Raw genomic sequence first — 13,783 nt, forward strand, 5'->3', positions numbered from 1 at the left:
AATTGAATACTAGAAAAAAATAATGCCCCTTTATAAACTCACCTTAGATTTAGCTTAATTTGAAATCTTTTTTATAATTAATTCGAAACCGATTAATATCCACTGGATTAGAACCGGTTTTAAGTCATACTGAAAAATCATGTATAGTATCATAATATGTAAATATTCCTAGGCCCCTCAAGGCTAACAAAACGGGAATTAAACTTTTAAATTTTTTTACTATACGGGAAAAGCTGTCTAGATTACGACGCGATAAAAAAAACTATTAAACGTTTTAACAAATATTCAATGTTCAACATTTTGTATATGAAATTGTTAGCTCTGAAGTTGACATATTAATATTTCAAAATTCATACAAATATTTCAAAATTTAAAATATATTTACATATTTCATTTAATACTTTTATAAAATGTAAAGAATGTAAAAACTATTGAATAGAAATTTTATAATTTCTGTCTAAATTAATTTGTATTTTATTTAAGTCATTATTCTAGAGATTTTTACATCATGTAACATCAAGGTATAATCTGAAGTCCTTGCCTTCATACTTAAAAAGTTTCGTACAGTCTAGGTCTATTGGGTGTCTGTTATCTTTTTAAAAGCGAAGCTTTTCTATAATTAGGGTCTGTCCTTCCGTACGTCCGTCCGTCCGTCCGTAACGGATAGCTTTTTTCGTTAATTTAGGCATGTTAGAATTGTCCTATCGATTTCAAATTTTGCATGGTGATTCCTTTAGTAGTTAGGTACGATTTAGAAAGCGTAGCAACTCTATAATCATTACCAAAATGTCCGGACGTCCATTTTAAACATGTTGATTTTTTTACTTTTTTAACAACAAATTTTTATGTGATCTAATCTAATCTAATAATGTTATAAGCGAAGCAACTCTATAATCAAGTCCTAAATATGTAAGTATGTCCATAAACATTATCCTAAATAAAGCAATTTTTCAACAATTTTACTTACAATATTGCTTTAACTCTTATACATTTATATTCTGATTATTCAGTTCTGACACTATATAAGTGTTCATGTCCGTTTGTCCTACCGTTTCAGTTCTTCGCTTTTATGGATGTTGTCAACCTTGTTTGTATATAAGTTATTAAATTATCTTCTCGCAAAAAAGTTTTTATCTCTTTTCAGAGAAGCAATTCTTTTATCCCAGTTAAATTATAGAAATACGTCAAAAGATTTGTTAAAGGTAGAGCAAAAAATTGAAAAGTCTTTTAGTAAACAAATTTTTCAAGATTTGAATACTTTTTCTATTTCATTCTTTTCTCAACAATACAAAAGAAAGTGCTCATTCTTACAAGTAGCCTATGCCATAAATACAATACAAATAAAAAACCTAACCTAACATTTTTAAAAATCTTAAAGCATCAATAAAAATGATTATGGCTGACATATCATCAACATTGAATGAAATTTACAGTATGGCCTCGAATCTGATTAATATCTGCTCGATTAAAACCAATCCTGACCCATACTGAAAAATCATGTATAGCATCGTGTTACAGACAATTTTCCATGAAGATTGAAATAAATCATAAAAAATATTACCCTTCGGCCCCTCGGGGATAAGTATTCTAACTTTCAATTTAAATATCCGCGAAAATCTGTCTATAATACGAAGCGATAATAACTATTATGTCATTCCAAAGATATCATTTTAGTTTAGATAAAGTAACAGAAAATTGAAAAACCTAACTTATCCTTTTACCAACCTAAGGTTTTTTTTATGACCTAGTCTAATTTAAATTTAACTCTATTTAAATTCTTTTTTATTTTCCACATATGCTCACAAAATAGGAGACAATTTTAATGTCCTATTTCTAAACTTCGCCACTTGAGGCCTATATTTAAGTATTTTTAAAGGCTAAGTCTTTAAATTCTTTTTTTGCTGTACCTAGATGACTTAGTTATGTTAATTAATGTTATGTTAGTTAATGGGAGACAGTGTTAATAAAACTAAGGATAATTGTGTAATTTACTGTCCAATTTTACTTCCCTCTCTAATATACACCTCCAATTTTGATTTTTTTTATCAAATACATTAATTGTAATACAACTGGCTGCACAAATTCCATTTACAGAAAAAGTTTCTTAAAAACTGTTGAAATAAAATTCTGAAGCCTGTATTTTAAAAGCGACGCTTTTCTATAATTAGGGTCGGTCCGTACGTCCGTAACGGATAGCTTTTTTCGTTAATTTAGACATGTTAGAATTGTCCTAACGATTTCAAACTTTGTATGGTGATTCCTGCAGTAAATAGGTACGATTTAGAAAGCGTAGCAACTCTATAATCATTACCAAAATGTCCGTACGTCCATTTTAAACATGTTGATTTTTTTTACTTTTTTTAACAACTAATTTTTATATGATCTAATTATCCGATTGGTCTGATTTTTTGTATGCTGATTCCTGGGACAACAAAGTACATTATTATAAGCAAAGCAACTCTATAATTAAGTCCTAAAAATGTAAGTATGTCCATAAACATTATTCTATATCATAGAGAAAATAATAAAAGAGAGGAATCGAGGTATTTGAAGGACTAAAATAGGCAGTGGGCCTAGAGGCCTATATTGAGCAATTGCCGCGCTGAATTTTTAATGTTATTCCACCACTTTTCAAAATGGGAATATCTTAAAATTAAATGTAATTTCAAGACAATTATAGTTGCTGTTTGAAGCATACATCTGATTTTTATAGGATGATACAGAAATATTTTGAATTATCATCCATTCTGATGAAACCTTATAAAAGAATATAAAATTAGGATTATTAATTTTTCATGACTTTGCTACTGACTTTAATCATAACACTCATTATTAGCTTATAAGATTTACATTGCAGTCTATCTAACTTTTATTTCTTAATAAATAAACGTTTTTACAAATTTAATTTGAACATTTGATTGTAAATTATAATAATCAGTTTTTCAGTGCCATCTAGCTTTGGATATAGAACTAGAATATCAAAGCGTACATCAATTTTTATTTTGCCTGTATTTTTCTTGTTTTGGATTTTTGTCACTAAAGGGCCAAACCCTGAGGGGTAAATAACATCACTTGAAAATGTTAAAAATATTGTAAAAACGAGTATTGTCTTAGAAAGAACATAGATAGCATTACAGATTATTCACTTATTTAGATTATTCAGTTATGAAATTTTTTATTTAATATTTAGCCTTAGTTATAATGTATGTCTTTGAAGTAGACAACTAGCGAACCTGGTGGCTGAGAGCTAAACTATTAATTTTTTATTAGTAAACATTTTAAAGTTTTATCATGTTAATTAGATTTAAATATTACATTTTGGCTAATTTGAAAAAAAATAAATTTTTGATCAAAAAAGGTGAACCCTCCTTTTTTTAAACTAGGTGAAACATACTTTTCTGCTGCATAAAGACCGCCCACGGCTGTTTGTTTTTTAAGATTCTAAATCAAATTGTATTTTAAATATTTTCTTTAAATTTTTTTAAAAACATAATAAATTACAGAAAAATAATTAATAAGATAAAATTTTTTATATTTTTTTTACATATATAGAATAGGTTATGATTAAGATGCAAAAAGCCGCGGACGGTTTAGATAAATAGCAGACAAATTATTTTACAGCTAGGGGGGAAGTAATATTTTACAATGAAATTGGGGTGAGTATTCATCCTCTTATCCTTTTTCCTTATGTTCTATATCAAACAGTTTTTCAACAAATTTACTTACAATTTTGCATCGACTCTCAAACATTTATATTCTGATTATTCAGTTCTGACACTATACAAGTGTTAATGTCCGTTTGTCCTACTGTTTCAGCGTTTCGCTTTTATGGATGTTGTCATCCTTGTTTTTACTTAATTTCCTGTACGGAAAGAGTTCATTTTAGAAAAAAGATAAAGTTTAAAAACTGAATAAAATTTTTCCTTGTGGTAGAAAAAGGAAAGATTATGTTCATTGGTAGCAAAGCTTACATAATATTTATGTCAATATATAAAAACTATTGGCTGAACCCCTATCATCTAGGGACTCTTTATTCAAAGAGGTGAGAAGGCAGAAGATAGCCAAAAACCATACCAAGGCCTAAATATAGAAAAAAAATAGTCTAAAACCATCCCAGGACTTATATAGAGCTTCCCATAAATGGAAAACTCAATGAATTCAGAAGTTATTATTTACTTCTGTTGATTACAATTAGTGAAATGTTTGGACACTAAACTTAATGAAAAAACAATCAAAATTCAATAAAAGTTCCAAAAGTTGTTAAGCCAACGAATATCAAAACGTTCATATAAAACTTTGGGGACAAGTGTAATAAACAGCCTAATACCCCCCCCCCCCTCCCCCAAAACAATCTTACTTGTAGAGTAGCGAAGGTCCGAATATATATCATATTATTTTATTATATAGCATTGTCTAGTTTTACAGAGATCCATTGTAATAAAGTTAGTATCATATATCAATGAATGTAAAAATACGTGGATATTATGACAAGGAAAAAAATTCTAGTCAATTTATGTTGCTAACACGGATACAACTGTTTGGTACTTTGTTCATCCAGTAGGAGGGAAGGGGATGGATCTTTAGTTTAGCCAGCAACAAGTTTCACTTTATTAGAGTACATGATAATCTAGTGAAAGATCCAAGTAATAAAAAATCCATTCATTTAACATGATATCATTTTATCCTTTACTGCAGTTTTACTACTTATATGTAATAATGCTTTTTAGACACCCATTGCTGCGCTCCTAGCATCTAGGGATTTTATTCAAAGAAGGAATTAGAGGCCCATAAAAATATTCTAAAACGGAATTAAACTGAAATTTTAAAAAACCTATAAAAAGGACCTATAAAGCTTCCTAATAAGAAGGGTTCAAGTGGTTAGTGAGATCTTTCCGGACAAACAAACAAAAAACTTTGCTACTTTACATTATTGGACTAGTGGTTGTGTCTCTATCCTCTAAATAGAAAAGGTTGGACTTTTGATATCTTTGTGCTTTCCTACTTATGAATGTTGTCATCCTGGCTTTTAATTAAAAATGCTTACCAATTATTTTTTATAATATAAAGATTTTATCTGTATCATAGCATTGCATTTTATTTATTCATGATTAACATTTAATATCTGAAGATATAATAATAATAATATAAACTATATTAACTGTAAAAGCTTCTCTTTAATTTAACTTTGAAAGTATGTCTGTCATTTTTAAGTGATTTTATATTTAGGTTCAACGGTAGGAAACAATTAAATTATTAAACACTAGCGGCTGCGCCCCTAGCATCTAGGGGCTCTGTATTCGGAGGGCACAAAAATAGCCTAGAAACATACCCAGACTTATTTAAAAAAAAAAAAATAGCCTAAAACCCTCTCAGAGCCTATAAAAGGCTTCACTGTAAAGAAGAACCATATCGGTTCAGTAGTTAGCGAGATCCTTCGCTACAAACAAAAAAAGCTCATTACTTTATATTATAGGATTATATGCTTTGATTTTTCTTTTTTGCTTTAAATACATTACATTTTAACACCTTTACACTTTACTTCAAAATGGTACGCTTATAATATAGCCATTCTTGTTTTGTTCGTTTCATGACATTTTAGATAAATAAATAAACATCTTGCTAAATATTGAGGTTCTTTCATAAGATGATATTTTGTTTCATAAAAAAAAGAATTTTTTTTATATTTTAGAGTACAATAATGTTTTTTTTTAAAAACTGCAGTAATGGATGATAAATTGTCGTACATGCACAAAATTATAATAAACAAATATTACGCCTTCTATTATTAGAAAAGTGTGGACACTGAAGAATGAATTAGAGACTAGCAACAATTTATAATCCAATGTCCCCTCCCTTCCTTGATAAACATAATGATTTTTTAAATGTTAAATTTACATCAAACGCTTTGTTAACTTCAAACTGACTATAATCAAACTGCTTGCTATCTTAATGGATGTAGAATATACGTGGATATTATAACAGGAGAAAAGTTGTCATCAATTTAAGACGCTAACATGGACATAGTTTATTGGTCAGTTCGCTCATCCGATAGGAAGGGAGAATATGGGGTAAAGAGGGGATAGTTATTTTAGCAAGCTACAAGTTTCACCTAATTAGAGTACATAATAATCTAGCTAAGATCCAGGTAATAATAAATCCTTTTTGCCATCTTTTATTTAAAATACAATTAAACAAATCATAATAGTTACCTAGGTACCCTATAAAAAAATAAATATTTTTTTGCAATTTTAAAAAATCTGCTGTAAACGATTAAATGAGTTAATGGAAGAAATGTTTATTACAATTAAACGTATTTTAAAATTAAAAGTTTTACACAACTTTTGGATGTTGTCATCCTTAATAGTCCAACAGTAAAAGAATACTACTGTACTTTATACGGCAAGAAATAATAGCGTTCCGCAATTTTCTGTAGTAAACACACAACCACACACACACAAACACATACTAGCACACACACACACCTATATGTATGTTACACTCGGTGAAAACCATTCTCTTCCACTCTCTCTCAATCATCGAAGTTTTTTTACGAAACGGCAAAGTAGAGAAATTTGATCTAGTACAGTTCACGGTAAAATGTTCCTGGTAACGATTCCATATAATGACAATATACTAATCTTCAATCTAATTATCATATAATTATTTTTTCTCAATATTCAATATAAAAAAAATCTGATTTCTTTATTGTTTTATTTGGTCATTAAAGTAAAAAAATAGAGGGGGCACGTTCTATGTAACTCTACCTACGGAATGTTGACCCTGTGTCGACATTAAATGGGTCTTTGAAAATCAGCCAATAACATCGAAATATTAATATACAGCCATGTCGCTACAAAGAGATGAAAGCAACGAAAAAAGGTACCCAACACTTGGGCCAGGTATTTTTATGGGTTATACAATATAAATCTATACTTAAATATTTATTATTCTGCTAGGATTTTCCATACGATCCCCTCCTTGTAACACTAGTGATATGAAAAATGCAATTCTTTGAAACATTTGTAACTTTATCCTTGTTAACTAAGTAATTCATCTAAGTACTAAAGTGTAATATGATATCTGGGGTATAGTCTCTTTCGTGGCAACGCACCTTAAGGGGCGATTCTCCGTATTTTTCACAGTGATTTTCTTCTATTTCTAGCCCCTGCGGGGGACTCTAACCATGCGGGCCAATTGCCTAACCCTATGGGGCAATTACCTAGCCCAATATAACCTAACCTAACCTGAAATAACAAATAAAGTCATTTTAAAGATACGACAAATCACCCCTTAAGGGGCGTTGCCACGAAAGGGACTATTCCCGATATCTATGTAAAAATATTCCTAGACATTCATATTGGTATATGTATTTGATACTCCAATAACAAGTTGTCTGTTTCTGGACCGATACAATTCTCATTTACAATGTCTCATTGGTTCTGGGAAGGTTTATAATTATAAGGGGGGGGGGGGCAAATCTTTTCTTATTAAAACTTAAATTAAAATATGGAGGGGGGGGGGTGCTAAATCCAACCCCTACAACTTCAAGTACCTGCTCCATGTGTCTCTGCGCATAAAAGATTATGTATAAATAATAAAGAATTGTCCATAATATAAAAACGAGAAGTTTCAGCCTTCTATCTTTTATAGGAGCCAAGAAAATAACGTTTCCTCTTTTTGTCTCTGGCAGACGGACGGACAAATATAGAGTAGCTTCGCTACAAATAAGTGATAGTGTACATATGTGTACTAAAAATTATCTGAGGTTTGTTTTTATGGGTGGGGTTTACCATGTTTAAACCCTCTAATAAACGTCCTTGGCCGTGAGTACAACCTTAAATAAATGTAACAGGATGTTTGTCTGTATGTGTGTGTGTGTAACGAAGAATCTCATAACCGCTGAAACGATGGTTCTTATTTACAGTGAAGCTTCTCATACGTCCTCGAAAGGTTTTAATTATAAGGGGAGGGCACCACAATCATCTAAGAAGAAATTAACCCTGAAATAAAACCCCCTCCACCCAAAAATATGATCTACTAATTCTGTTTGGCATTATAACTTTTAAGGATGTTATTTGTCTCAAAATCTTAGCCTGCCTTATATGTACTATCATTAAAAAGTCTGTCGACATGTACGTACTATCATTAAAAATTTCTGTTCCTAAAATAATCAAGAGCCTAAAATAAACAATTTCTACAGTGACGTATGTATATGTTCAAAAGTAGATTTTAAAATGTAATCGGTTTTAAGTAGGGATAATGGCATTTTAAATAACAATCTATGTTAAATATAACAAAGATTTTAGTTGAAGTACTTATTTTAAAATAGAGAAGTTTGAATAACAATAAAACGTTTATGTCTATAATACAAAGTAGAATAATGTCTGTCCGTCCGTCCCTTAAGATCTCGGTAACCACTGAACCGATTGGATTCTACTCTTCAGGGAATATACCTACTGGTCCTGTTGTGATTTTAGGCTATTTTCTTGGGGGGGTGGGACACCCACAACCCTCCCCCCAAAAAACAAAAAATCCCCCCACCATTTTTTAGGCAGTTATTTCAAAATAAATGGTAGCACCAGAAATACTTCATTTCTTTAAAAATTACCTAGGGGCGAAGCCGCTAGTCATAATATGACTATAATTATGAGAATCACAATCAAGTTATATCATATGTAAATACTGAAATAAACTTTTCAGCGCTTTCACACAAAGTACAATGTTGATCACTAATTACCCATCTCTTATTTGTTAAAAAATTTTATAATAGGGAGAAGTGCAGTTTTAAGTTTTGTCAGGTTTTCTCGTAGGAAAACTCGTAGCGGGCTATAATGGCAATACTACCTATCCACGCCCTCCACATTCCTACTGGATGAACGAACAGAACAATTAATGAGTTCTACATGCTATCAACCTAAATTGAAGACAATTTTTCGCCTCTCATAATATCCAAGTATATGATCCTATATCCATTGATGTTGTGGACTTGGTTTAATAATCTTTCACGTTCTCAAATTTTCATTTTTAGTTTTGTTTCACCGTCCAAAACAAAGGTAGACAAGATCTTTTAGACATGTAGGTAACACATAAAATAAAAAACATTGAATGATATTTTACAAAAAGAATTTCTAGAAGACGACAAAATGAATAACATTCATCATATTTTCATTTTGGTATCCGACTAATATCTGCTGGATTAGAATACAATAACTACTATAGATAAGGGTTGCTAACCCATAACTAAACCCGGGGTTTATGTGGGTTTGGGTAGTCATAAAAACTAATTGGGTTTTATATTGTATATACCTATTACTTAAAGTTAGTAGTAAATGGAAATGGATTCATATATTATTTGAATTGGTTGAACTAAAAAAACGGTGTTAAATCAATAAAACCTTGTTTGTTTGCGGATTCGGTCTGAATTTTGATTTAAAAAAAACTGCTTTGGCTACAGGAATGTTAGAGAACTTTTTGGAAACCTCGTTGAGGCGACTTTGATAATCAAAAGGTAAACAACAAAATAGCATCCGTTTATTTTGGACATATTGCTTATATTTCAAACAGCTCCGCTTGCAATGACGTAAGCGTCCTTGTTAACGCATAGACTAGTGCTTGTAGAGTATATTTGCTACAAAATATTATTCAAATAAAAATGATACGGTCATAAAATTTATTTATTAATTTTATACAAGAATTACTTAATAATGAAAAGTATATAAATGGCAGATATTAATAATAATAATTATAGTTATAATTTTAAACTACCTAATATTACAAATATCAGTACAGGGGAGAATAATGAAAAAAAAACTTATTTCAATAATAAATTAACATTGCATATTTATAATTAACACCAGATTTTCAGATTGTTGCATTTTCTAATAATTTTTATAATAATTTTGGATACAAAACTGGTAAATATTTACATTTCAAAGCCTTTAGAAGTTGGATGGCTGATAATATTTATTCTCTCTAGAAGCAAATTTGAAATATGTAAAATTACTTGCATTGTGACTTAGCAGGTTGTATCATTATTAAAGGTTAGGATTATAAATCATTTGAAAAGGTTTTAAGAATAATTATTTCTCGCATCGTATTATAAACGGCTTTCCCCGGATATAGTCGTACTGATTTTAATCTTATGATTGTACATTTTTATATTCGTAGAAAGCTGGATATAATACGATGCTAGACATAGTTTTTTCGTATGGATGAGAACCGGTTCCTATCCACCGGATTCGAATGAATACGAGAAATGTTAATTAATTAAAAATAACACAAAACTCGAAATTTTTTTTTTATAAAAATTTGTCTATCTATCTTTTGATTTTGAGATATTTTAATATTATTAATAAATAAGATTTCAATATATATTACAATAGAGCTTCTTAAATACCTGTTAATGTCAATCTAAAATCATAAATTCCAATCTTAAACTGGTTAAAAAAAATTTTAATCTTTTTTTCTATTTAAGAGAGGCGAAATATTACCAACCTTCCAACTGTAAAATATTTTTTGATAATATACTATTAACTATAATACAAAATTAACTGAATTTTTTCAAACATAAGAAATATCACATAATAAACTAGGCAATAGATTTTTTTACCAAACGATTTACAAATTTTACTTTAATCTTTTAGGTAAAGTTTTATTAGTTTATAAATACTGTTTACTTTAGAGGTATTGGGTAGACAATTGAAAATTTTGTGATGCTTTTTTTAAAGTTAAATGTTATTTTCAAGTCTAATTTAAAATGTAGAAAAAAGGGCTTTGATTTTTAGAAAGCCGAAACAATATTTTAATACCTTATTAATATAGAACCAAAAGAGGATATATATTATAACATTTATAAGATTAAATTTTTGAGATCTAACATTAGATTAATTAATTTATTTACCAAAAGTGTAAACTAATCATTTTTGTCATGGCACTGCTAAGTTTAAATCAGACTAATAAATATTTGAATATTCCTAAATTTTAAAAATTATTCAGCATACCTATTAATTCTTTTTTTCTTACCCTGTAATGAAAAATAATATTTTTGCCTCCTTAAATAAATGGCAACTTACCTTTTAAATAAATAATACATTTAACTTTAAAATGAACATGAGAAAAAAGTTAAAATAATATTACTTATGATATATGAACAAAAATTAGTACAAGATTATAAATAATCAGAAACATAAAAATGATTCTGATAATAAAAGATAGAATAGAGCAATAGCATACCCAGATTTCATTAAAATTCCATAAAACAAAAACAATTTCTAATTCAAATACTGAAGTGCTAGAGATATTAACCTGAAAAGTTTACTAAAATTTAACTTTTCTGTCCTACCATTTATTATCTAGAATCTTTTATATTGCCTCTGATTTTAATAACAATTTTTATACTGAGACATATATTTTTCATTTTTGTCACCAGTGTTCAATTTAAAAATGTGCATGGCAGTTGTAGGAATTTTAACAGTTATGATGTTGAAAGAGCTATTATTTACATCCTTTTAAGTTGAATATTTGAACTTTTGAATGAGGAAAAAAAATTTAGTACATATTAAGTAGAGGTAATTTAAATTGTAAAATCAAAAATATCAAAAAAATGGAGAGAATAAAATAACAGGATTTTATTGTACTAAAATGTAACATAGCTTAACAATAGCTTTTTCAAAATCTTAACTGATGAAAACAATTTTATGCTTAATACATGTTTCTTAATGAAAAAAATGAAGCAATTAATTCTTTCAAAGATTTTGCTTTTAAATTATGTATTTCAACAAAAACTAATCACATAGGTTGAGCTTTGTCAAGCAAACTAATCTTAAGAGTAGATGTTAGAATAGGCACCTTAGAATACATTATATCTTAGTATACTTTATTTAGAGCCTTAATATACAAAACCAGCTTTCTATACACATGTTCTTAATAAAGGGATGGCCCACAAAGTGACTGATATTTTAAAAAATTTTAAAAATGACATTAAAACATGATTACTGATTGTAGATAAAATATAAAAGAACATAGATTATAGGTAGAAAATTGTAAAAAGGTTAGCAATACAAAAAGAGGTTATTTTAGTTTTTTTTTAAAATAACATTGAAAGATTGAACTTTTTGAGGTGGAAAAATAAGGACATCAACATTTAATATATCAGCTTTATAAGCTCTGAATTAATAAGAAATTTAAATAAAATTATTTGAAGTTTGAAATACTTTTTAGGTCTTTGAATAACGTTGTTTAGGTCATAACTGTTAGGGGATTTTTAACATGAGCAAAGCTTTAAGCCATATTGTACTTTTATTTTTAAATTTAAAGTTTCAATTATAATATCTTTTTTTATTGTATGAAATCTTGTTATTTAAAAGAGAAATTAACAAGATTTTTAAAAATCATCTTTGGTATAAAAATTGCAAATTTTTACTTAATTTTTCATTTCTAGTTATTTATTTTTAAAGCTCGAGTATAACAAGTTTTACTTCCATCACTTTGTGTAGAAAATCATTATGCTTTATTATCATAATGCCACTTTCATTTCTTGTATAAAGGGGACTAGCCATGAAAGAGATATTAAGTTTTATTTTTGTCAATTAACGCAATAAACCAATCGTATTATAGTATTACATAAAAAAATATAAGCTTTTTTTGTCTGCAGCGAAGACGCTAACCGATGAACCGATATGATTCTTCTTTACAGTGATGATTCTTATTGTTCCATGGAAGGTTTTTAAACTATTTTGGGGTAGGGTATCTTATCCTTCCAATTAAAATGACCCCCACCCCAAATAAGAAATTTTGAATTAAGAAGTATTTAAAAGAGGGGCCGGGGTCAACATTTCCCCATCTCATCCTAAGTGCTCCTAAAGGCTTAGAGGGGGCGAAGCAGCTAGTTATTCATATAAGTTATTGAGTATACTTATGACTTTTGGAAAGTGAGTGATGACTACAATCACTTTTCAAATCTCTTACATGGAAAGTCTCCTTTGGGGAAGAAAAAGGGATAGATTGATTTTGAGAGGTATTATCATTTTTAAATTACACATACATGAAATAAGGGGGGTGGAGGAGGTAAATGATTGATAAAAATGCAGGGTAAGACAAACAATGGCAGATTTTTTAAAATGAGATTTCCTGGATTTTTTTCTGGTAACTTTCTATTTATTGTGATGTTTATTGTTTTTCTTTGAGTAATTTTATTATATCTATGGCTTTAAATTCTCTTAGAGAATAAATACTTGAAATCTCTTGATATTTATTAAATTTTGAGACTAGTTTTGTGTGAAAAAATCATTTTTTTTTACAGAACACCTCGCATATTTTCAGTATCCAAATTATGAATTAATATCTTAACAAACGCCATCTCCTTGCGAGTATTTTCCATAATAACCACCGGGTCAGACGACGGACAGCGCAGGAAATTTGGCGCGAAAACCATTGACAAATTGGAGGCGTCCATCTTGGTGACGGCTACCACATCTGCGCGGGCAAACAGCTGGAGAAAGGAGATTAGATAGCGGAGAACAACGTTGTGCAGCTCGGGCAGGCGGTCCACGACGGATAGAGCGGCTTTGGCATCGTCGCCAGATTGTATGGCAGCGCTGTATAACTCGTCATCTGGAAAAAAAAATTCTAACAACAAAAATATAAACTTACATTCTTGATAGAAATATATATAATATTAATGGGATAAAAGAAGGTTATGTTAATAGAAGTCAAAACAGCAGGGATATAAAGGGATAAGACAATGGCCGATAAATTGATGTACATCCCAAATTATGATATACAA

At 29.3% G+C, this 13,783-nt stretch overlaps 1 protein-coding gene and 1 long non-coding RNA gene across 7 annotated transcripts in view; both read right to left on the reverse strand.

The window, feature by feature from the left end:
• Window positions 1–9,656: 9,656 nt before the first annotated feature.
• Window positions 9,657–10,808, reverse strand: LOC145325202 (uncharacterized). The gene is made up of 2 exons (XR_013881415.1): window positions 10,495–10,808; window positions 9,657–9,936 (listed from the first exon to the last, which is right to left on the reverse strand). It is a non-coding gene; the product is annotated as an uncharacterized LOC145325202 (long non-coding RNA).
• Window positions 10,809–12,388: 1,580 nt separating this feature from the next.
• RhoGAP93B (MyTH4 and RhoGAP_KIAA1688 domain-containing protein RhoGAP93B) overlaps window positions 12,389–13,783 on the reverse strand; it is a 63,684-nt gene continuing 62,289 nt past the window's right edge. For all 6 annotated transcript variants that reach the window (XM_080168091.1, XM_080168089.1, XM_080168086.1 and 3 more), the window contains 2 exons: window positions 12,967–13,611; window positions 12,389–12,534 (listed from right to left, as the gene is read on the reverse strand). In XM_080168091.1, coding sequence (XP_080024217.1) covers window positions 13,295–13,611 — 317 coding nt within the window. In that variant the 3' untranslated portion in view covers window positions 12,389–12,534; window positions 12,967–13,294. The remainder of the gene's footprint in view (window positions 12,535–12,966; window positions 13,612–13,783) is intronic.

This window comes from Acartia tonsa, chromosome 7 (assembly GCF_053477335.1).
Source record: "Acartia tonsa isolate MP-2025a chromosome 7, ASM5347733v1, whole genome shotgun sequence".
Taxonomy (NCBI): Eukaryota; Metazoa; Arthropoda; class Copepoda; order Calanoida; family Acartiidae; genus Acartia; species Acartia tonsa.